Raw genomic sequence first — 25,796 nt, 5'->3', positions numbered from 1 at the left:
CCTCTTTATCTCTTCTAATTAGTTATAGTTTAAAGTCTATTTTATCAGATATTAGAATTGCAATGCCTGCTTTTTTCTTAGTACCATTCGCTTAGTATTTTTTTTTCTTCCATCCTTTCACCTTAAAGTAGTGCCTGTCCTTGAAAGTGATATGAGTTTCTTGCAGACAACAAAAAGATGACTTTTGTTTCTTAACCCATTCACATAGTCTGTGTCTTTTGACTGGGCGTTCAGTCCATTAATATTTAAAGTTATGAATGAAAGATGTGTATTGAATCCTGTCATTTTTATTTCTGTTTACATTCTTGATATGGCTGTACCTTTCCACAGTTATACCTTCATTGGATTTCTTTCCACAACCCCTTGGGTATAATCATTCCTTTCTTCACCTCTTTGTATTGCTTCCAGAACTCTCTGAAGGCCTGCTTTTGTGGACATGATTTCCTTCAGCCTATTTATATCATGGAAGTTATGTCATAGAAGATTTTTCTTTCCCCTTCAACTATAATAGACATCTTGGCTGGGTAATCTGGGTTGGCATCTGTGGTCATTTAAACCTGGGAATACTTTGGTCCAGGCTCTTCTGACTTTCATAGTTTGCACTGAAAAGTTAGCTGTTATCCTAATGGGTTTTCTTTCATATATGACTATTTTCTCTTTTGCAGCTTTCAGTATTGTCTCTTTGTTCTGTACGCTTAGTGTTTTTACTATGATGTACCGTGGAGAGTTTCTTTTCTGGTCCTGTCTGTTTGGTGTTCTATATGCTTCTTGTATTTGTATGGGCATATCTTTCTTTAATTTTGGGAAATTTTCTTCTATGATTCTGTTGAAGATCTGGTCCTTGCCATTATCTTGGGATTCTTCTCCTTCCTGTATGCCTATGATTCGTAAGTTTGGTCTTTTTATGGTGTCACAGAATTCCTGCATCTTCCTTTCTTGGCTTTCTTAAATTTTTCATAATCTTTGCTTGAGTGAGGTCTAGTTTGTCCACTTTTTCTTCCAGTCTTGATACTCTCTTTTCCATTTCATTCATTCTATTGGTGAGGCTTTCTCCTGTCATTTCTAATTGGCTTACTGAGTGTTTCACTTCCTTCTTCATTTCAGCCTGAGTAGTCTTCAATATTTCTAGCTCTTTTCTGAATTCATTCAGAAGTTTATCCCTATCTTCCTTCAGTTCTTTGATTTCTTTGTGTGTTCTTTAAATTCACTGAATTCTTTTGTCATGTTAATCATTGTTCTTTTGAGCTCCATGTCCAGCATCATCCCTAGGGGGTTCTCATTGTACTCCTCTAGAGGACTATTGGTATTTGGTGGGGATAAGTTATTTTGGTTTTTCATGTTATTATTTTTTCTCTGTGATTTTGACATGTGAATTTCTTTCGTAGTTTCTGATTCTATGTGAGACTCAAGCCTTCACGTTTAGGTCTGCTTCTTTTTGTAAACTTCATGTGCCTTTGTGGTTTACTTTTTGGGCATGAAAAGCTGGTTCATCTAAGCTTCCAGTTCTCTCTTTTGATTTTTATATTGGAGTGGCCAGGTTGCTTTTGTCTTCAGGAGTTCCCACAGAGGCCCAAGTCAGATGAGGATCAGATGTTCTCAGGTTTTCTCCTAAGGTCTGGATCCCTCCAGGAAAGATTTTGGCCTCAGGAATTTGGGGGTTGTACTGGCCTGAGAGCCTGGCCCAGGAAAGATGCTGGTCTTTGGCAGCTGGTGGCCATGACACTCAGAGATGCAAAGGGAGAATGGGGGTGGAAAGAGGCCCCAAGGGCTCCTGGGGACTGCCTTGATGAACTGGGTTGGTCTGGATGCAAAGGATTAAGAAGCCAGAAGGTCAGTCCCGGAGTCCAGGAAAGAGGCTGGCAGGTTGTGCAGCCCAGGGAAGCAGAGGAAGGTGAGGATGGGAGTAGGCCCAGAGGGCTCCTGGGGACCTTGAGAAGGAATTGGGTCCATCTGGATGCAAGGGATCAGGAAGCAGTGGTGGCCCTGGGCTGAGAGGTCAGCCCCAGGGTCCAGGAAAGAGGCTGGTGGGCCTTGCAGCCCAGGGAAGCAGAGGGAGGTGAGGGCAGGACCAGGCCCAGAGGGCTCCTGGGGACCTAGAGAAGGACATGGGTTGGTCTGAATGCAAGGGATCAGGAAGCAGTGGTGGCCCCCGGGCCAAGAGCCCCTGGGTCCAGGAAAGATGCTGGCAGGCCGTGTAGGAAGCAGAGGGAGGTGAGGCTAAAGATCTTATTTTCAAGTGCATGAGCACTTGGTACTGTATGCTTTGTACTGTTGACTGTTCTGTATATGTACGTCTGTCTTCCCTAAATAGATTGTAAGCAGTTATAGTTGTATAGTTGTAGTTATAGCCCTAATACTTTATTTTATTTTTTGGTCTTTTTGAGACAGGGTCTCCCTGTAGCCCCAGCTAACCTGGAACTCACTATGTAGATCAGACTGGCCTTGCACTCACAGAGATCCGCCTGCCTCTGCCTCCGTAGTGCTGGGATTAAAGGGGTGCACCACCACACCCGGCAAGCCCTAATACTTTCATATTTATTTTAGACAGATGAAAACAAGACCTGGAGAAGTCCTTATTGATTGTTTAGATTCAATTGAAGACACCAAAGGAAATAATGGGGATAGAGGTGAGTATATTTCTATTTTATATTTTTTGTTTAATTTAGTAATATTCATTATTATTACCTGGAGAATATGAAACAGCATCATATGTAAATGTAATTATGAGAAGAGTTCAATCTGCAGGGTTTTCTTGAACTTAAATAAAAGAAGGAATAGGGTTTTTTTTTTTCAGTCTTTTTAAGACGGTCTCCCCGTAGCTCCAGCTGGCCTGAAACTCACTATGTAGACCAGGCTGGCCTTGAACTCACAGAGATCTGCCTGCCTCTGCCTCCTGAGTGCTGGGACTAAAGGCATGGGCCTGGCAGGGATAGGTATTAAAACTATATGGGGGAACACAGGTTCTCCCTCAACTTGAGCCCATCTGTAAGTCCTGATCCTGACATCAAATTTTCCAGTGTAGCTGTTAAAACTCCAGGATCCCTATTTATAAGAGTTATGGACTAGTTCCTACCCTTGGATTTATCTCTCACTGAAGGAATACTGGGTAATGAACATTAACTAGTTATACCTGTGGTTTCTGGAGCCATGCTTCACTTTAAGAAATCCAGAAGTATTGCACAGTCACCTCAGATTGACTCCTAAAGGTGGGCATGTGGAGACAGAAAATTTAGTGCTCTGTTATAATGTCTATATGTCAGTCAAGTAATGGAACGTCTTGAGTCTCTCCCAAGCCACATTTGCCTGATACTAGAACTTACAGCAGCTGTTTGTGGAGCCAGTAGTCAGTGAGCTATCCACGGGCCCTTAAAAGCATCATTATTGTTCTTCAGAGAAAAAAATAAGTAGATAAGTGGCAGTTTGGTGTATCCTAAAAGTTTTCTTTAGAAGAGAAGGATGCTTAAGAAGTGGGGGCACAAGCCTCTTTTTAGAAAGAGGAGGAAGCAGGGATGAGGAACCCACTTTCTTCAGATAAAGGGAATCAGTGTGTCATGGAGAAGGAACAAGAACCTATGGCAGAACATGCTCACTGCAGCCTTTTGGGTGGCGGCTTGCTCACTGAAATTTTCTTCTGGGCAGCTCTGGATTTGTACATGAGCAGCAGGTCCTACTAAGCCCTTTTTCTCTGTGTAGAACCTGTCATTACCACCAGCCCCAAGCAGACTCTGTCAGTGGCTAGTGTCTGTCCTTAATGGAATGCTTGTATCACATTTCTGAAATGATCCTGGGGTCATTCAGACCTTGATGAGGGTCAATTCTGAACACCTGGTAACAAACAAAAAGTCTGGTTCACTGTCATGGTGGCTATATCTTGCTGAAATGTGAATCACCTTGAGGAAATCAAGAGAAAATTTGGTGGTTCATATACAGATTGGTAAAAAGGCCATCCTCCAAAATAGAGATTGTGGTTAATGGAACATATTTTAATTCATCAAGTATTTGTTGAGTACAGAAATCCTTATCAGAACTTTGGTATATAAAGGGTATTCTGGTTAGTTTTAATTGTCAGCTTTACACAGCTAAGAGTCTTCTGAGGAATTTCCTAGATCAGATTGGCCTGTGGGCATGTCCCTTAGGGATTGCCTTGATTATTAATTGATGCAGGAGGGCACAGCCCATTATGAGTAGTACTATCCCTAGGTAAGTGGTCCCGGACTATATAAAACTAGCTAAGCAGGAGCCTGTGAGAGAGTAAGCAAGCAGCATTCCTCCATGGCTTCTGCTTCAGGTTCCTGCCTTCAGTTCCAGCCCTGACCTCCCTCAGTGATGGATTGCAACCTAGAAGTATAAGCCAAACAAGTTTTTCCTCCTCAAGTTGCTTTTGGTTCAGAGTGTTTTATCACAGCAACTGAAATCAAACTAGAATAAAGAAGGAAAAACCTCTGTGAGACACATGACTCAGTTGATGGAGTGCCTGTCTGGCTTGTACAAAGCCCAGGGTTTGAACCCCGTACTACATAAACTCAGCGTGCAGTGGCACATGCCTGTACTCCAAGCACTCAGGAGGTAGAGGTAGGATGATCAGAAGTTTGAAGCCATCCAGAGTTGCAGGAGATCCCCTCAAAAAAAAAAAAAAAAACAGCCCCTCTGGGCAGAAAAAATCCCCATCACAGTGCCCGTACTCCTACTTGGGAACTCAGAAAGCTTTTTTTAATCCAGAGTTGCAGGAGACCCCCAAAAAAAAAAAAAAAAAAACCAGCCTCTCTGGTCAGAAATAATCCACATCATAGTGCCTGTACTCCTACTTGGGAACTCAGAAAGCTTTGTTTAAATGAAGTTTTGCAGTGCAGAGCTTCTGGTTTATAAGCAGGTAGAAGGAACAGGGGAGTCCTGCCTTCCAACCTTCCACAGCCCTCCTTCCTAGCAGTTTGAAAGTGACTAGCTTAAGACATTGCCTTTTTCAGGAGCCCCTATTTTAAAACTGCAACCTAGAAGATTAGTACATTTAATTTACTTTAATTCTAAGCACTGCCATGAAATTGTCAGATTAGCTTTGTATACCAAAGCTGTGTAAGAGTGAAATGGGCAAGGATAGTTCGATAGTTGTACAATTAGAAGAAACAGGGACAGAGAAGAGTTGAGGCCTGGAGCAACAGAGTTGCAGGAAGGGGTCCTTCAGGAGAAAAGAGACAGCAAAGAATCCAGGAGACTCATAGCTGATGCACAAAGCACAGATCAAAGGCAAACAGAGTTGGCTGGAAGTTTTTCAAGGCAAATTCTTCCCACTCCATTTTTTTTTCTGGGATACACTAACAAAATAAATTACCTAACTGAAGTAATATTAGGAAATAAACCAGTGAACCTATACATTTTAATCATAAAAATGAGTTTGTAAAGCATTAAAATATTATGTCAAGCTCAGAAGTCCCAGCTACTTGGAAGGCTGAGACAGGAGGATCAGTAGAGCTTATGAGTTTGAGTCCAGCCTATGTCATAAGGTGAAACTGTCCTGGCAAGATGGTTGTATGTAACTCAATATAATAATTTTCTTTTGAGACAGGGTCTCCCTGTAGCCCCAGCTGGCCTGAACTCACTGTGTAGACCAGGCTGGCCTTGAATGCACAGAGACCCACCTGCCTCTGCCTCCCGAGTGATGGTACTAAAGGAGTGTACTACCACGCCCAGCGATAATTTTTATTTTTCATGTAAAAGCATGTTAAGAGAGGAAAGGAGGGAAGGAGGGCTGGGGATATAGCTCAGCAGTAGAGTGCTTGCTTAGCAAGTGTGAGGCTCTAGCTTCCATAATTTCCCTTGAGAGAATGCCTTTTTATTTGGGGGGATTTTTTTTTTACAGGGTCTTCCATAGCCCCAGCCCACCTGGAACTCACTATGTAGACCAGGCTGGCCTCAGTGTCACAGAGATCTGCCTGTCTCTGCATCCTGAGTGCTGGGATTAAAAGCATGTACCACAACACCTGGTGTGTGGGGGTTTTTTTTTTTTTTTTCAGGGCCTCTTTTTAATTTTTTTTATTTGAATGTATGTGTATGTGCCTGCTTTTATTTAAATGTGTGATTTTATGTGCACTACATGAGTGCAGGTGCCAACAGAGGCCAGAAGAGGGCATTGGATCTCCTGGACCTGGAGATACAGGTGGTTGTGAGCCACTGTGTGGGTGCTGGGAACTGAACCTGAGTCCTCTGCAAGAGTAGCCAGTGCTCTTAACCACTGAGCCATCTTTCCAGGCCCCTTTCTTTCTTATTTTTCTTTTTCTTTTCTAAAATAGAAAATAATAATGGTCTTAAGGTATAGGTACGAGCCACATGCTATTTTTAGATTAGTTTCTTTAAGAATGCATCAAAGCATTATAAAAGACCAAAACCTTTTATTATTTTTTAATATCCATTTATTGCTATTTGTATTGTGTATGTCTGTGTGTGTCTGTGTCTGTGTGTCTGTGTGCTGCATGTGTGCAGGTGCCCAGGGAGGGCAGAACAGGGTGCTGAAGCCCCTTGGAACTGGAGTTACAGACAGTTGTAAACCACCTGACATGAGTGCTGGGAACTGAACCCAGGTCCTTGGGAGAGCAGTGCTTGTAACTACCAAGCCATCTCTTCGGCTTCTATTACTACTAAATTTTTAAATGTAGATACCATTATGATATTTTTTGAACAAAGTGTTTTTGTGGTTCTCCCATTGCCCCCACTCTCCTGCCATTCCTGTTTACCTGTGGTATCCTCCCCCAGGTTCTTTTCCTCTTTCATCTCTTGTGTTCTTTCGCCTACCATCCATCCTTCCTCATCACCTAGTATTACCCTTTCCTAGTCAAGGAGACTTTACCCACATTTATGCCTTTTAGCACATGTACACATGTACATTCACATATGAGGGAGAACATGGCAGATTTTGCCTCTGAGTTTGGGTCACCTTGTTTAATATTATAGTTTCCAAATATATTCATTTTCCTGTAGATTTCATGATTTCATTTTTTTTTACAGCTGATACTCCATTGTATATGTATCACATTTTCATTATTTATCTGTTGATAGCCATCTAGGCTGCAGAATCTTTTTCTATTTCCAGTATGTGGCCAGTGAGGAGATATTAATAAAGATAGTTTAATATAGGCTTAATCACAAGGGTTAAGAGAAAGAGAAATGTGGCGTTTTTACGCCACATTACAGTTGTATTTGAATCAGCTTGACTGTTAGCATTAAGTTTTAATAGCCAAGCTTTCCAGCAATGACAACGTCCCTACAAGAACATGCCTCTTGAAAAGGATCTCCTTCATCCCTCTCCAGAAAAGGAAAGAGGAAACACAAGAAGCAGCACCTGGGGCAGAGCCCCAATTCCTGCTTCATGGATGTGAAATGACCAGGATGCTATAAAATCACCATGGTCTTCAGCCATACACAAACGGTAATCTTATGTGTTGGCTGCTCCACTGTCCTCTGTCAACCTACAGGTGCAAAAGTATGAATTACAGAAGGATGTTCCTTCAGGAGGAAGCAGCACTAAAAGTACCCTGAATCAAGATGAGTGAGAAAACATCCCAATAAACACATTTTGGATATTTAAAAAAAAAAAAAAAAAGTTTTAGTAGCCAAGGGAGTTTGTTCCTTCAGGTCTCACAGAACTGTGCTCCAGAGCCAGGCCTCATCCATACCTACCTACCTTCCTTCCTTCCTTTCTTTCTTTCTTTCTTTCTTTCTTTCTTTCTTTCTTTCTTTTTCTTTCTTTCTTTCTTTCTTTCTTTCTTTCTTTCTTTCTTTCTTTCATTTATTTAGGTCTTTTTGAGACAGGGTCTCCTGGAGCCCCAGCTGGACTGGAACTCACTATGTAGACCAGATTGCCCTTGAACTTACAGAGATCCACCTGCCTCTTACTATCAAGTGCTGGAACTAAAGGCATGCACTAGCTTGCCCGACTTAGTCCATACTTTCATTCAAAACAGTTTCTCTAGCATCAAGTGGGGAACTACCAGCTTGGATCTACCCTTACCTTATCAGAGAATCTTACCCTTTGATCCCAAGGCCTAAAATATCTCAGATACACAACCTCAAATAAACTCAATTATTCTCCCTGTTTTCAAGGATACAAATATGAACAGCTGCTATGTGCTTTGCTATGATAACTCAAACACACCCACATTCTGTCACAGTCTTGGGTAGACAGCAAAGTGGGGTCCTGAGAGATCAAGATCAGGTGCCCAGGTTACAACAGCACATGGCTCAGTGAGCTTGTTTGTATTTTAAAAAGCTTTTTGGTACAAGGCCGAGTAAAAGTCATTGGTCATGATTCTGTCCATATTGTAAAAGTCATTCCTACTGGGGAGTGCTGAGAAGAAAGTAAGACACACTGAAGGGCTTTGTCTTATTTTAGACATGCTAAGCATTTTTTTTTTAATGTGTATGTGTGTTTTGCCTACATGTATGTAAGTTTACCATGTTGTGTAATGCCCACAGAGGCTAGAAGAGGGCATTGGATCCCCTGGAACTGGAGTTACAGATGATTATTAGCTGCCATATGGGTACTGGGAACCGAACCCAGGTCCTCTGCAAAAGCAGCTGGTGCTCTTAACCACTGAACTGTTCTTCAGCCCCTTGCTAAGCATTTTCAAGGAGGAAAGATCTGCCTATAGATCAAAAGAACTCTGTGGTCATAATTTGTAGAAATACTGTATTTAACAGTGTTAAAAGTTTTATTATTTCAAGATATCCCAAGGCTATCCTAATATAATTATATTGTCAACTCTGAGATAAATGGTTCAGATTTATTCCCTCCCTCCCCCATGGATCATCTATATGGGTTTACATTTCTACAGGTCACAGTTTGAGAAAAGAAGTATATCTAACTTTTTTTTCTTAGAGATAGGGTCTCATATAGTCCTTGCAGGCCTCAAACTTGCTATTTAGGTACCTGTATAGTCACTTTTCTGTTGCTGTGACAGAACCACTGACCCAAGAAATTTATAGAAGGAAGAGTTTGAGCTTATGGTTCCAGGGGAATTACAGTCTGTCATGGCAGGCATGGTGGCTGGAGGTGGCTGGAGCAGGAGCAGCAGAAGCTAAGCTCTCACATCACCATGCAGGCACAGGAAGCAAGAGAGTAACTGGAGATCTGGCAAGGCTTAAGAACTCTCTAAGCCCACCCCCAGTGACCTGCTTCCTGCAGGATAGCCACACCTTCTAAGACCTCCCAAAACAGCACTGTCATCTGGGAACAAAATGTCCAAACACTTGGAGCTTATGGGGGACATTTTCATTCAAACCCCCACATTCCACCCCCTGGCCCCCGTAGGCTCATGACCATATAAAATGCAAAATGCATTTAGTTCAACTTTAAAAGTCCCCATAGTCATTCTCAGTCTCAATACTATTCAAAAGTCCACAGTCCAAAGTGGACTCAGGTAAATATCTTAACTGTGTAAGCTTCTATAAAATCAAAAGACAAATTACATACTCCCAACATACAGTGGAACCGAATACACGTTACCATTCCAAAAGGGAGGAATGGAGGCAAAGTGAGGAAATACCAGACAAAAACAAGACTGAAAACCAGCAGGGCAAACACCAAATCCAGTAGCTCCACATCCAACTTCTGGGACTTTACTTCCAAAGGGCTTAGATGGCTCAGCCTCTCTAGCTTTGCTGCATGCAACACACATCTCTCTCTTGTCCTGGTACCACTCCCTGTGTGCAGGTCTTCTTGGCAAATGCCTCACAGCTCTGGCATCACGAACTTCTTGGGGTCTCCATTGCCAACCAGGCTTCACCTTCACAGCTTCATGCAATGGCCTATCAGGGCCTTCTCTAGGCAGGGGCACTCCTGCTTCACACTGCCTGGTCTCCGAGGCTCTCTGAAACCTCGGAGGAAGAATTGATGACCCCTTCACTGTTCCATCTTTCATGCCTCTAAAGCGAGCACCAGGTGAGCAACACTGCCAAGTTCAACTACAAGTTTGGGATGGACTCCAGCCTGCTTTATCCATTTTAGAAGCTTTTCCCTTCCATGAGCCTGCACCATTTTCCTTTCATAAGTTGGAGGCTTAACTGGGTGTAGTCTTGCCCTGGAGGCACCCTCTTCATTGTTTAAGTTTGAATTTCTAGGCCCCTCCTTAATCACTTTAATCTCCTTATCAATGGGATCCTCTCCATCACATGCCAGGGCTCCAACATTTATCCTCCTACTGCTCTTTTTCAATCCAAACTGTATTTCTTTCTGCCCCATTTGCTCTCTTTCACTGTAGATCTGCATAATATTCACCATTAATAGCTATGCCACCATTTCTACATTAGGCTGTCTTGAAATTACTTCTGCTAAAGAAATTAGTCCATTACTTTTCAATTTAGCCTCAGGCAAGCTTTTTGGTTTAGGGCAGACTCCAGCCAGACTCTTTGCCAAAATATCCCAAGTGCTGCTTAAGTCCTTATTTCCCTCTGAAACTACATTGTTCTTAGCACTACTTTCTTCCAGGCATTTACTAGACTGGCCTGTTAAGCTTCACTTACAGCAGTCAACTGCTTTTCTAGCCCATACTTCCAAAGTCTTCCACATTCCTCCAAAACCCCACATGGTCAGGTTCTTCAACAGCCCACTCTCTGGTACCAATTACTGTTTTAGTCACTTTTCTATTGCTGTGATAGAAACACTGACCCAAGAAATTCATAGCAGGAAAAGTTTATTTGAGCTTACGGTTCCAGGGGAATTACAGTCCATCATGGCAGGAAGGCGTGGTGGCTGGAGGTGGCTGGAGCAGGAGCAGCAGAAGCTAAGCTCTCACATCATCACACAGGCACAGGAAGCAAGAGAGCAACTGGAGATCTGGCAAGGCTTAAGAACTCTCTAAGCCTACCCCCAGTAACCTGCTTCCTGCAACATAGCCACACCTTCTAAAACCTCCCAAAACAGCGCCATCATCTGGGGACAAAATGATCAAATACTTGGAGCCTATGGGGGACATTTTCATTCAAACCACCACAGTACCTGAGAATAAAGTACCTCATTTACACTCCTGATCTTCCTGTTTCCACCTCTGAGCGCTGGAATTACAGGTGTTTGCTATAGTGTCCATCTGAGAAAAGTAGTATATTTCTGTGTTTCCATGTAAGACTATCAGGCTAATGCAAAGACTGGAAAGTATAAAGCCTTGAGGAAATTTATTCCACTAACAGCAAAATTGGGTATAAAAGTACATGGTTCACTTAAATTAGAACTACTGAGCCAGAGAGATGGCTCAGCAGTTAAGAACACTTTCTTGTGCAAGCAGGAGAACCAAAATGGTCCTTTACACACCTGTACACCTGCAATGAGGTAAGCAGAGACGGGAGAATCACTAGGGCTTGCTGCTGCTAGCCTAGCTAGAAAAGCAGGAGCTCCCGGTTCAGGGAGAGACCCTGCCTCAAAGGAATAAGGTGGAGAGTGATAGAGGAGGCCACCTGAGGCCCTCCTTGGGCACCTTCTGCACATTCTTGCAAACACACCCCCCACAGATGAGAACTGCTAAGACAGCATTCATATGACAGTAGGTATTAGTTCTCATTTCTGTGATAAAGTATCTGACAAAAGCAGCTTAAGGAAGGGTTGATTTTGGCTCACAGTTCTGAGAGCCCACCATGGTAGGGAAGTCATGGCATCAGGAGCTTGAGGCAGCTGGTTCACCGTGCATCCTGAGGAATCAGAGATGAGTGCTGGTGCTCAGCTCCATTTTCCCTTTTTCCATTTTTATTCAGCCTTAAACACCAGCCCATAAGATGGTATTGTTTACATTCAGGACATGTCTTGCCATCGTAGTTAATCCTCTCTGGAAATGCTTCCACAGACACACAGTAATGCCCTACATGTTTCCTAATCCTGCCAAGCTGATAGTTATATTTAACCATCACACAAAGATTAGTGTATATATGAGAATTCCATGTTCTTTTTGTTTTGGTTTCTTTTTGAATGGGTCTTATCTTGCTATGTAGCCCTGTCCTGGAGCTCACAGTCACCCTCCTGCCTTAACCTCCCAGGCTAACAAGCAGTTGTCACCTTGCCCAGCCCATACACATTCTTTCTTTCTCAAGTAATCCAGGCTGGCTTCAGACTTGCTATGCAGCCAAGGATGACCTTGAGTTTCTGATCCTCCTGCCCCAAGCCCTGAGCACTTGGATCACAGGCATGCACTACCATGCCGGTTTATGTTGTACTGGGAATTGAACCTATACATGGCTACAGATACTGAAGTAGTAGTTCTGTTCCCAGCACATTATGTACTGTGAAAATGGGTCCTTACTTAAGCTAATCAGGTCTTTCTTTCTTTGCTTTTAGGTAGACTCTTAATAACAAATTTAAGAATCATATGGCACTCTTTGGCATTACCCAGAGTCAATCTTTGTAAGTATCTTTCTTAGATAAAATGCTAAGGAAAAAAATCGGGGGTTTTTGTTTTTGTTTTTGGTTTTTTTTTTTTGTTTTTTTTTTGGTGTTTTTGAAGCAGGGTCTCCCTGTAGCCTGGCCTGGAACTCACTATGTAGTAGATCAGGCTGGCCTAGAACTCACAGAGATCTGCCTGCCTCTGCCTCCCAAGTGCTGGGACTACAGGCATGCACCACCACGACCGCCCAGCTAAGAGATAATTGGGTTTTTTTGTTGTTTGTTTGTTTGTTTGTTTGAGACAGGGTCTCCTCAGCTGGCCTAGAACTCTCTATATAGACCAGACTAACCTCGAACTCACAGAGATCTGTCTGCCTCTGCCTCCCCAGTGCTGGTTCTAAAAGTGTATGCCACCACACCTGGCCTGAATGAGATGTTTTTGATACAAAAAAAAGGCAGGGGATTGGGGAAGAAAAAGCTCAGTGATAGATCACTTACATAACATGCTCAAGGCCTTGGATCCAATCTCTAGTGCTGTGAGAAGATAAAAACAATTTTCTTTAGGCTATACCATGAACTATTCAAATATGAAATTTCTATCATAATACAAAAGAAATCTTTTTTTCAGTCTGTCCATTTTGTGTCATGGGTATGTGTGGGATTAGTGTTTTACACAGAATGGTTTTTGCCTTTTAAAGAATTGTTTATTATTGAGTGTATGCTTGATGTGGTAGGGGAGGAGAGATGCATGCCATGGCATGTGTGTAGAGCTGGCCAGACTCCAAATCAGTTCTTTCCTTCCACCTTTACATGAATTCTGGGGATCAAGTTCAGATTGCCAGGCTTGTACATACACCTTTACCAGCTCAGCCCTTGGCTTGTTTTTGCTTGCCTTTAAAACATGCTATAACTAGTTTCAAGAAAATCTAAAGAAGGGGCTTTAAGCTGCAATAAAAGTAGTCTTTTACTGTTTTAAATTTGTTTCACTTTTTGGGTTGTTTGTTTTTAGGCAGAGTCTTAACACTGTAGCCCAGGCTGTCCTCAGACTTGTGGCTGTGTTCCTGCCTGTGCCTCCCAAGTGCTAGGATTACAAACATGTACTGCCACATCTAGCTTTTTTCACTTCTTTTCTCCCATTATCTAAGGAATATCTTCTTAGTGTCTGTCACTTATTTTTAAAGTGTTTTTTGCTAATTAGCCCGATTTGTTTGTTTTTTGAGACAAGGTCTCCCTGTATCCCCAGCTGCCTGGAACTCTCTTTGTAGACCAGGCTGACCATGATCTCACAGAGATGTGCCTGCCTGTGCCTCCTGAGTGCTGGATTCAAGGTGTATGCCACCATGGCCAGCCACATTTTTATTAATTTAATTTTATGTGTATGAGTGTTTTGCCTGCATGTATGCAAGTATACCACATGTGCGCCATGCCTTCAGAGTTCAGAAGAGGGTATCAGGTTGCCTGGAATTAGAGTTACAAATGGTTGTTAGCTGCTGTGTGGGTGCTGGGAACTGAACCCGGGGCTTCTAGAAGAGCCATGAGTGCTTTTAACCATTGAGCCATCGCTCTAGCCTCCAGAAATTTTTTTTTTACCTAATAGTACATTTTCTTTTTCCTATGTTATGAATGTTTTTGCTTATTCAAAGAAGTATAATTGTCCCTTTAGTTCTTATAATTACTTAACTAAAACTTGTAATTTTTTTTTCTTTCTTTTCTTTTTTTTTTTTTTTTGGTAACAGTCTCATGTGTTCTAGGCCAACCTCTAATTTGCTATATAGCTGAAAATTACCTTGAACTTCTAATCTCCCTGTCTCCACCTCCTGAGTCCTGGGATTACAAGTGTGCACAACTGCACACCATTTATGCAGTGCTGGGGATCAAACCCAGGGCTTCATTTATGCTAAGTAAGCAATTTACCAACTGAGCTACATTCCCAGCCTCAGTTTGTAATGATTTCATACATTTTGGAATGGGGGTGGTCTTGGTCTCTTTGAGACAGGGTTTCCCTGTAGCCCAAGCTGGCCTGGAATATTTCATACATTTTTTAAGTTGCATTTCTGCTTTTTAAAGTTTTACAATAGTATTTTTCTTAATTTGCTATATCATGCTTCTCAAATTGTCTTTTTTTTTTTTTTAGCTATTGGTTACAACTGCATATTGAATATTACAACCAGAACTGCTAACTCCGTAAGTCTGAAAATCCTATTAAGATAGATATATAGTGAAGAAACATTAGGTATTTAAAGTTAATGTTTTCACTTTAAATGAGAAGCTGCTCTTTAACTCTGAACTTTTAAATACATTTGTCCTTACAGAAATTAAGAGGCCAAACTGAAGCTCTTTATATATTAACAAAATGTAACACTACTCGTTTCGAATTTATATTTACAAATTTGGTTCCCGGAAGCCCTAGACTTTTTACTTCTGTGATTGCAGTACACAGGTATAGTACCTTGCAGATTATTGAATACAAGTTAATTCTATAATATAAATGTCTAGCAAATGAGATTTGGAAGTATGACAGTATCTTCTGCTAAGAATTATTACAAAACTGTGCACTGGGTGTGGTGGTGCATGCCTTTAGTCCCAGCATTTGGGAGGCAGAGGCAGGCAGATCTCTGTGAGTTCAAGGTCAGCCTGGTCTACATAGTGAATGCCAGGCTAGCTGGGGCTACAGGGAGACCCTGTCTCAAAAAGACCAAATAAAAAAGATTTATTGCAAATATCCTGAAGCAATTTAGAATAACACATTGTATTAGTAAGAACTTTGAAAGAATTTATAAAGCATGCACAGTGCCAGGTGTGGTGGTGCACATTTACAATCCCACCACTCTGGAGAACAAAGCAGGAAGATTGGGAGGTCTAGACCAATCTGAGCTACCAATTGCAACCCTGTCTAGAAAAAGAAAAAGTAAGACTACTGAAGATTCATAAAAATTTCCTTTGGAAAATTCTATTGAATTAGGCTATCAAGGAAGGTAAAGTGAAAAAGTAATTCAAGTACTAAATTTAAAGGATTTTTATAATAGACAGAAACATTCAGATGTTTTCCCAAACAGTTTTTCCTTGTATTTTGTTCTTTGCCACAACCAGCTGAAAGAGCTTTAATTTATCATAATAATTGAGTAATGTGCATAAATGTTAATAGCTATGTATTTTGATAGATAAGCAAACATAAGGTAAGAACACACATTTTCTGTTTGGATTGGTCTTTTGTTCTTTTTCATAGAGCATATGAAACTTCAAAAATGTACCGTGATTTTAAATTGAGAAGTGCAGTAATTCAAAACAAGCAAATAAGATTATTACCACAAGAACATGTGTATGACAAGATCAATGGAGTGTGGAATTTATCCAGTGACCAGGTACTGTGCAAAGAAGTAATTCTTTTCAGATTGTTTTGGCAGCCATTTTTCCATTTATCATTGGATTTGTATAATTCTTAAAATTAGCATTATAGCTCTGGATAAATTAGCATTATAGTTCTTGGTTGGAAATAATATGATTTTTATGGTTTTCTGCTCTTTTCACAACTGTATAGAACTGAGAACTACAGCGGGCCTTGAACTCAGATAGTTCTGTCTGTTCTTGCTCATAGACGAGAAACATAGTCCCTAAAGAGTTCATCCCAGGGCTCTACTTTCCCATTGTACTTCACTACCCTCTGCTTGATAACTCACACTGGTAGAGGAGAACCATGGTGGGGACAGTCATCGAAAGTACCTCCCCCCTCCATTTTTAAATTTTTACTTTCTGCAGTAGGGTCTTGCTATGTATCTTTGGCTGGCCTGCAACTCACTGTGTAGATCATCCTGGCCTAGAATTTGTGGAAGTCTTCTTAATTCTCCCTCCCAAGTGTGGGAATTACGAACATGCACCCAACTCCATAGAAACCTTTTATTCTGTGTATGTGTGGTTGGTTTTGACACAGGGTCTTCCTGTGTAACCCAGGCTGTCCTAGAATTCAAACTCAAAATCTTCTTTCTTCAGCATACTGAGTATTGGAATTATAAGTGTGTACCTTTTTTTTTTTTTTTTTTTTTTTTTTTTTTGGTCTTTTTGAGACAGGGTTTCCCTATAGTCCCAGCTGGCCTCACTATGTAGACCACATTGGCCTCAAACTCACAGAGATCCGCCTGACTTCTCATTTGCTTTTGAAATTATGACCAATTGGAACATGTCAGCAATTATAATTAGGATAAATAACATCAATTTCTAGATGAAATTTTTTTTTCTTTTTTTTTTAGACAGGGTCTCCCTGTAGCCCCAGCTGGCCTAGAACTTACTATGTAGACCAGACCTGCTTGATCTGATATAGATCTGCCTGCCTCTGCCTCCTGAGTGCTGGGATTAAAGACATGCACCACCACTCCCAGCATCACCACTCCTAATTTTTGCAGCGTTGGGGATTGAACCCCACAGAGTTTTGTACATGCTAGGCAAGCTCTCTACTCACTGAGCTGTACCCACTCTCTAACCTATACTCTAGGTTATAGAACCTTAAGCAGTTTTTGAAGCTATTCAGCTATCATACTGGAATAATTTTGAATAGATGTTGAGAGGTCATATAGCTGGAGAACAGCTTTGGTTTGGGAGTTGTTTTGTTGTTTTTTGAGACAGGACATCACTATGCAGCCCAGGTTGGCCTTAAACTCATGGTATTCCTGCCTTAGCCTTCCTGAGATTCCATGGGTGCATCACCACAGCTGGCTGCAGTTGTGATCTAGCATCAGTGCTGGAGTCATCACATCTCTCTGATGGGCTGATGGGGGATTTTTTTTTTTCTCAGTTGACAGAACTCCTTTGGGCTTATCTCAAGTTCTGAGTAATAATTATAGAAAGATCTAATACTTATAAAATGCTATACACCAGGTACTAAGGCCTTTAAAAAAAAGCCATGGACTATTTAATCAAACCCCCATTTTGCATTTGACAAAATACAGCAAAAAGAGCTTTACAGGCTGGCAAGATGGCTCAGTGGGGAGAGGTACTTGCATACATGCCTGACAGCCTGAGTCTGATTTCTAGATACCACAAGGTGGCCAGAGAGAACTGACTCCAGAGTGTTGTCCTCTGACCTCCACTCTCACATGCGCATAATATTTAAAAAATAAAAGCTTTACTTGATCACACAGCTGTACTGTTTTAATACCTCAACTGTGCAAATGTTTTACTGCCTACTGATCCAGGGTCCAGGCTCTCAGTCATCTAATTATGCTGCCATCCAGTGATCAGTACAGTCATTGGTACTCAGTAATACTCAGTTCTGGTATTACTCTGTGATAATCAGAATTATCCTGGGTTTTACAAAATAAAAACTGGATATACAAACAAATAATTATTGATTTACCTCCCACTCTCTTTTTCAGGGAAATTTAGGAACTTTTTTTATTACCAATGTGAGAATTGTTTGGCATGCAAACATGAATGACAGCTTTAATGTCAGTATTCCATATCTGCAAATTGTAAGTATGTGCATTTTAGTTACCCTGTTTAAATGTAGAATAAATAATACAGTTAGTAAATAATAGTTAATAGGATGTTTGATGTTAGATGAGTTTTGACTGTTTTAAAATTTTTTCTGTTTTTTTTTGTGTATTTTATACAAAATATCTCAAAGAATCTTAATCTTATCTTTATGCCCCCATACTCATGGGGACACTCCCACAGCCCCCCCCCAACTGGAACCCATATACTCTGTCATCTGTATTAAGGCCCAGTGTGTCAAGTCAGTGTCCCCAGACATCCTTTTTAAATTATATATTTTTTATGTGTATGAGTGTTTTGCCTACATGCATGTAAAGGCACCTATGCATGCAATGCCTACAGAGACCAGAAGAGGGGGCATCAGATCCCCTAGAACTGGAGTTACTGCTGGTTGTTAGCCACCACGTGGGTGCTTGGAACTGAACCTAGTTCCCCTGGAAGAGAAGATGGTATTCTTAACCACTAAGCCATTTCTCTAGCCCCAAGATCACATTTTTTTTTTTTAAGAAAGAATTCTTGGTCTATTTGGATAATTTACAAAAAAATTCCCAAGCCTATCTTCTGCTAAACTTTTTGATTTGTGAGTTACTTAAAAATACCTCGCCAGGTCTGGGGTTGTACATGCCTTTAATTCCAGGACTCAGGAGGCTGAGGCAGGAGGATCACCATGAGTTCAAACCCACCTTGGGCTACCTAGCCAGACCTTGTATCAAAAACACCCAAAAAATTAAAATTAATAAAAGAAATTAAATATCTTAAAAAAATGTTTTAATGCACTTAGTACACCTTTAATCCTAGCAGTCAGGAGGCAGAGGTGGGCAGATCTCTGTGAGTTCCAGGCCAGTCTGATCTATATAGTGAGTTCTAGGCCAGCCAGGACTACAAAAGGGAGACCCTATCTCAAAATTAAAAATAAAGAAAATACCTGAAGGACTGGGGGTGTAGCTTACTTGCAGAGTGCCTCTCTAACATGTACAAAGCCTTGGGTTCAATCTTCACTGAAAGGAAAAACATACAAGAGCAACTCCCCAAGGGACTGGAGAAATGGCTCAGCGATTAAGAGTGTTTGCTGCTCTTCCAGAGGTCCTGAGTTTGGTTCCCAGCACCCCACTTAAGGGGATTCACAGTCTCCTGTAACTCGAGCTCCAGGGGCTCTAACACCCTCTTCCGGCCTCCATGGGCACTTGCATGCACACAGTATACTCACAGATGCACACTCATACTCGGGTAAAAAATTTTAAAAATATATTTTTTTTAAATTACCCCAAAGCTGAGAATATTTGGTCATTTACCGATGTGCCCAGTACGGAGACCTCCTCTGCTCCGTGCTAGACATGACTTAGAAGTCACGAAGCAGCACACAGCTCCTGCCATTGAGGAGCTTTCAGTCTGGTGGAAGAAAGCAGTACATTAAACACATAACCATCGAGTTTGATAAGAAGAAAATGGTTTCTTGCCATCTAAAGAAATATGATAATTTGTTTCATTTTGTCTGTGGTGCAGGGGCTCAAACCCAGGGTCCTGCACAAGCTCTGCCACTAACCTCTGCCCAGGGCCTTGCACAGCTCTGCATCTCTGGGTAGAAATAATTTGTTAGCAAGGCTGGGAAAATGTGACAGAGTCTACATGGTATTTGATAAATTGGGGTGTTTATATTAGTCATTGCTGGATTTTGTTTAGTTTCATTTTGTTGGGTTGGGTTAGGGATCTCTCTTTGAGGTTCGGTCTCATTCTAGCCCAGGCTAATGTAGAACTGTGTAGCTTAGGCTAGCCTCAAACTCACAGCAGTCCTCCTGCCTCATAGTCTCAAGTACTGGGATTGCAGTCTTGTGCCACAGTGTCCAAATGTATTGCATTTTTATTATGATAGCTTATCTGTTATCCTGAAAATTACTCAGTAGTAAACAACCTTGTGGTTTCTGCTCTTCAAATAGAACATTTTTGTTATTTAAGAATAGAATTGTCAGATACAACTTCTGGAGTGAATTCAGCCTGACCCAAACAGCTTGCAACGTGATCCCATCACAGCTTGTCACTGTAGTAGTCATGCTCTAACTTGAGCTCTGTGCCTCAGTCACTGCCCTGACTACTCCATGTGTGTGGTGTGTATGTGTGTGTGTGTGTGTCCTTCATGCCACTTCTGTTTTACCAACTTGAGTCACCTAGTTTAGAGTTCCTATTGATGAAACCATGATTCCAGTGTTCTGTGATTCTGGTAATTCCTGGTGGGTCATAAAGTTGTTAGATGAAAGTCCAGATTTTCATAAAAAGTGGCACTAAAATGCTGGGCGTGGTAGTGCACACCTTTAGTCCCAGCATTTGGGAGGCAGAGGCAGGCGGACCTCTGTGAGTTTGAGGCCAACCTGGTCTACATAGTGAGTTCCAGGCCAGCTGGGGCTACAGGGAGACCCCCCTCTCTAAAAAGGACCCCCCCAATAAATTGTCACTAAAGCCATTCTCTTTTTCTCAATCTGTCTCTCAACTTCCAGTGCCCATGAGATATAACATTAGGTCCTCCATGGTTCTCGCCTTCCTCACTAGTACATGTTCTGTGTTCCTTTACTGGCCCAATCTGCTATTGTGCTCTGTCCCTTCTTCCTCTTCAGAGGCTGCTGGAACTATTGCCACTCTCCTGCTGATAAGTCTTAATCCCCCAGAGTACGTTTAGCAGCAAGTGTTAATTACATTTGATTGGCCCAGCCTTCTTTGATGCCCAGTGATTATTGCTCATTAACTTTTTGTTTTAAATAAAGTCTGGTATAACTTAATGGTAAAGCACATACCAGCATATACCGCACTCTAGGTTTGTTCCCCTAGCACAATGAATGAATGAATGAATGAATGAATGAATGAATGAATGAATGAATGAATGAATGAAAATTGGGGTTCTTTTAGAACTTGGTCACCTATGATGTGAAAAACAAAAGGGTACTATGACTGTAAACTAAAGCCACAAAAGATATTGGCTCCCCATAACTGTAAGATTTTTGAACTTTTGTATAAAATATTCAGAACTGTCAACTCCTGGAAAGTTGGGAATATTTGAATCAGATGAGTTTTTGCATATTTCAAAAATATCTTTTGTATCACCTTATCTGTTTACCACCTGTTTTCAGTATGAATCTATTCATTTACTTGGTCTCTGGGGGAAAGGGGGAGTAAAAGAGGGATTCTGATTTTTAGACTATGAAAAGTAGTTCTGTCTGTTTTATACATAAAAATGGGCCAGACATGATTTAATCCCAGCACTCCAGAGGGAGAGGCAGGTGGATCTCTGTGAGATAGAGGCTAGCCTTGTCTGTATAGCACGTTCCAGGCCTGCTAGGGCTACAGGGAACCCCTGTCTCAAAAAAACAAACAAAAAAGTTAAAAAACTTATTGCCAGGCATGGTGGCTCCCAGTGCTCAAGAGGCTGAAGCAGGAGGAAGGATTGCTGTGAGTTCAAGTCCAGCTTGGGCTACATGGTCAGTTCCAAGCTAGCCTGAGCTACAGTTTGTTTCAAAAACCAAAAATACAATTCAATAAAAATAATTAAAACTTTATTAAAAATTACTACTATCAGATAATAAAAATGTGCATCTTTTCTATTTTTTATAGCGTTCAATAAAGATTAGAGATTCCAAATTTGGTTTGGCTCTTGTCATAGAAAGCTCTCAACAGGTACGATAGTTTATGTTTTTATTAAAGTTTGATAAATTTTTTAAACTGTGACAAGGTTTTAGTTTTATTTATATAATAACTGCTTTACATACAAGAATATCAGCTAGAACATGAAGATATGTGAAGTGCTTGAAGTCTTACAGTTAGTTAGTGTGAGTATATCCAGAGGAAGAATCCTGCCTGTGTGTATTTGTTTTGAGACTGGGTTTCACTGTACAGTATAATCCAGGCTGGCCCCAAACTCAGCCTTTTCCTGCCTCAGTCTCACAAGTGCTTGGATTATAGGTGTGAGCCACCACATCCCACTCTGCCATTTGTTTGTTAGACACAGTCATTATTTTCATTACGATCACCACTTTGAGTGACAGAATCAATCACTGTGCTACATAAGCACATTTCATATATTATCTCAATCTGACAACTGTATGAAACTGTCACTATTTTTTCCTCATCTTACAGTACAGGAAACTGAGACCTGGAAAAGTTAGGACCCCTGCATGTGATCTCACAACTAGGAGGGGTGGGACTAGATTTTCATTCCAGGTTTGACTGACTGACAACACTTTCTTTAAGAAATACCAATATATAGAGAAAGACACACACACACACACACACAGATTTTATATTCTTAGACACAGATTATACAGTTTCTACATATAAACTGCTATATACCTGCACACCCATTGTGCTGTTGTGTTTTGCAGAAATACTATTGAAACATTTGAAATACTTTATTATTTTGGTTTTTGGAACAGGTGTCACTATATAGTTCTGACTGACTGACCTTGAACTTGCTGTATAGATTCTTCTGCCTCTACCTCCTGAGTGCTAGGATAGCAGGCATATGCCACTACGCCCAGCTAAAATAAATTTTAAAATGAGTAATGCCAGGTGTGGTGGTTCACGCCTGTAGTCCCAGCACGTGGGAGGCAGAGGCAGGCGGATCTCTGTGAGTTCAAGGCCTACCTGGTCTACATAGTGAGTTCCAGGACAGCTGGGGCTACAGGGAGACCCTGTCTCAAAAAGACCAAAAAATAAAAATAAAGTTTGTTATAACAGGCAGTATTCCAGTTACTTCCTAGTACCCTGTTCCTTTACAGGGTAATCCATAAACTGTTCTTACTTAGACATAGGAAAAAATTAGTTATAAAGTCACCTCTCAATTTTTTTAAAGATTTATTTTTATTATTTTTAATCATGGGTACATGTATATGTGCATGTATGGATATGTACATGTGAGTATAGAGTCCTCAGAGGCCAGAAGAGAATATTATTTCTCCTGGAGCTGGAGTTATAGGCATTTGTGGGTCACCCAACATGGGTGTTGGGAACTGGACTCCAATTCTCTAGAAGAGCAGGAAGATCTCTTAACTGCTGAGCATCTCTCCTGGACTTACAAATTTAAAAATGAATGCCTGCCTAACTCTTTCCCATGGCCTATTTACTAAGTACCCACTACGTCCCAGGAATTGTACCAAGTGTCATATATACCTTATCCTGCTTAATACAACCACATGATACTCGTGCTTAAAAAAATGATACTTAGGTGCTTTTAGCAAAACCATAGAAATTAGCTGAAGAACCAGAATTGAGCTCAAAAGTATGTACTCAACATAAAACATGCTCTTAGAGCTACAGTTCATCATATCCTATAAATACATTTCTTGGGCTCATTTTTGTTTTTTGGGTTTTTTTCCCCTGTAGAGTGGAGGATACGTTCTTGGCTTTAAAATAGATCCTGTGGAAAAACTACAAGAATCAGTTAAGGAGATAAATTCACTTCACAAAGTCTATTCTGCCAGTCCTATATTTGGAGTGAATTATGAAATGGAAGAAAAGGTAATTTGTTCAATATATGAAATATAGTTTGCTGAATTACTTTTATGCTACCAATGAAATTCAGATATAAACTCAGTGTATATAAACTTTATATGTATATACACACTTTGTTCAAGTAAGCATGGCCTCAGACTGTACCATCTCTAATTGGTGACTATTACCTGTCTTCTGATTGGTTGCTTCATTCCTGATCTTCTAGATGAAGCAGCCTATTCAGTTAAGTCTCCGTGTGAAAGGCTCCTCTGATGCACAAAACTTGGGTCTGTCACTCTATCAGCTTTAGTTTTAGTCTGCAACAGCCCCTGTTAACTTTGGCAAACTTACAGCCTCATGGATATCATTCTATTCCCCACTGCTCACAATAGAGAAACCCTAGAATCTGCTCCATTGATGCTCTATGTTTGTTGATCAGTGCCGCTGACATACTGTACACGTTTTGAAATATTTTAAGGATTTCTGTTTATTTGGTTGTTTGACTGTGTACTTGGTTTTGATGTGGTCTTGTATTGCCCAGACAGATCCTCAAGCTCCTGCCTGCCTTTGCTTCAGCATCTATAATGCTGAAACCTCAGACACATACCCTATGCCCAGCTAGTTTTGAAATATTTTGAGTGTCAGGCCCACTGGTCTTTGCCTTCCTCATCTGTTTTGATTGTGCACCAGCCCCTTCATGCAACTCTGCTTCCTTTTGGAAGCTGAAGCTCTCATCATGTGATCTGTTACTGGTATCCTCCTTGTCTACCTTTGCCCCAGGCACTCCCTGTGGTGCCCCCAATGGCTGCTCTATCACTACCCATGCTATTAGAAGTTCCCTTCACCATCTGTTCTATTGCCCTTGCTGTCCTCCCTGTTTCTGTCCCATTGGTGATTACTCTGTCACATGTTCCCTTGCTCTCTGCTCCTTTGCTGGGGCCCACTGTACACTCTCTTACCAGTATCCTAGCCATCCACTCCTGTCAGTATTCTTGCTGGTACTCAGTTAATGAACCATATCACAACTACTATCTTTTCTGTCTGTCTTCTTGTGCTCTTAGAGTTCTGCATGTGACCAAAGAGGACCAGGAAGCAGGCTGAGCAGTGGGGTACAAATTCATGTCCTCTGACTTCAGTGAGGCATTCTTGCTTTTACTTTTCCTTCTCTGGATATTCCTTATAATATCATCTGGTCCTCTGGCTTCTTTAACTTTTGTAGATACCTTGCATGTCTGTCCTTCTGATCTTGACATACTCTTTCAGCTTATTTTAGTTACAAATACTCTTGAATATTGTCACATAGATGAGCATCTTAAATAATAGAAATTCAATTTTTTTAATTTTTAATTTTTTTTAACATTATTGGGGAGTCGTGTGGAAATCAAAGGACAACTTGTGGCAGCTGGTTCTCCCACAGAGATCAGAGGATCTGGGGATCAAACTCAACTTCAGGTTTGGCAGCAAGCACTTTTACCCACTGAGCCTCTCATTGGCCCAAAATTGAATTTATGTTTTAAAAGTTATGATTTCATTATTTATTATTTCTGTTCATGTGTGCAAGTATGTGCATGTGCTTTCTGGTGCCCATGGAGGCCAGAAGAGGGCATCAGATGGAATTAGAGGTTGTGAGCCACCTGATGTGGGTTCTAGGAACCAAAGTCTGATCCGCTCAAAGAGCACAAGTATTTTTAATCACGGAGCCATCTCTCTAACCGACGCCCCCCCCCCCAACTTTTTTTTTAATTTCTTATTTCAGAATTTATCCTAATTCAGTTATCTAAATAGGTAAGATATATTAGGCCTCAAACATGGCATACCCAAAAGTACCTTCATCATTTCTTTCTCAACTGTAACATCCTAATGACTTACCTATTTTTTTTTAGTTTTATAACCACATGATTAGACTTACCTATTTATTACCTATTTCTAGCATTTTCAAAGTTACTGTGCTCAAGTCTTGGAGTTTCTTTCATTTTCTCCATTATCTTATTTTGCAGGCTATTTTAATTATACCCATCTTTTCCCTGTGCCTATCCTCTTTCCACTCAGGCTGCAATTTTTTCTGCTGCTTGAAGAATGTTGAACAACAAGCATGGTCTTGGGAGAACCTGACTTTTATTCCCAGATTCCCTGTTTGTGATCCTGTGTACTTTAAGCTTCAGTTTTCTCATTATAAATGGAGATAAGCTCTCTCACATTTATGTGTACATAAAACGGGAGACAGTTGGAGACACCTGATAGTGTCTGTTCCACTACCTATTCTCTCTGGCTTTCATTTCTCCTCTCCCCTCCTTTGACCCCAGTTCATACCAGTGGCTAGCCACAATCACTCACTCTCTCTCTTCTCAAATGCCATATAAAGTCTCCAGGCTGACCTTCTCTGACTGTCCATTTTCAGAAAGGAAAGTAATTGAGGTGAGAGTTTTTCTTTTAAGACTATCTCTAAGTGGTTATTTATAAATATTTTTTAAAAGTATATATATAAAGA

General features: G+C 40.9%; 1 protein-coding gene and 1 pseudogene across 2 annotated transcripts in view; both read left to right on the top strand.

The window, feature by feature from the left end:
• The window catches only part of Bbs5 (Bardet-Biedl syndrome 5), a 38,377-nt gene that overhangs the window by 8,856 nt on the left and 3,725 nt on the right, over positions 1 to 25,796 (top strand). The window contains exons 2-9 of one of the 2 annotated variants that reach the window (XM_008837808.3): positions 2,545 to 2,627; positions 12,308 to 12,373; positions 14,487 to 14,536; positions 14,665 to 14,792; positions 15,579 to 15,714; positions 17,719 to 17,814; positions 21,434 to 21,496; positions 23,201 to 23,335. In XM_008837808.3, the coding sequence (XP_008836030.1) occupies positions 2,545 to 2,627; positions 12,308 to 12,373; positions 14,487 to 14,536; positions 14,665 to 14,792; positions 15,579 to 15,714; positions 17,719 to 17,814; positions 21,434 to 21,496; positions 23,201 to 23,335 (757 nt within the window). The remainder of the gene's footprint in view (positions 1 to 2,544; positions 2,628 to 12,307; positions 12,374 to 14,486; positions 14,537 to 14,664; positions 14,793 to 15,578; positions 15,715 to 17,718; positions 17,815 to 21,433; positions 21,497 to 23,200; positions 23,336 to 25,796) is intronic. The other variant, XM_008837809.3, reaches the window with a different exon arrangement.
• Positions 7,263 to 7,583, top strand: LOC108491069 (annotated as a pseudogene).

This window comes from Nannospalax galili, unplaced genomic scaffold, assembly GCF_000622305.1.
Source record: "Nannospalax galili isolate Female #2095 unplaced genomic scaffold, S.galili_v1.0 scaffold1398, whole genome shotgun sequence".
In the NCBI taxonomy this organism is placed as follows: domain Eukaryota; kingdom Metazoa; phylum Chordata; class Mammalia; order Rodentia; family Spalacidae; genus Nannospalax; species Nannospalax galili.
This window is presented reverse-complemented; position numbering and strand designations above follow the sequence as displayed.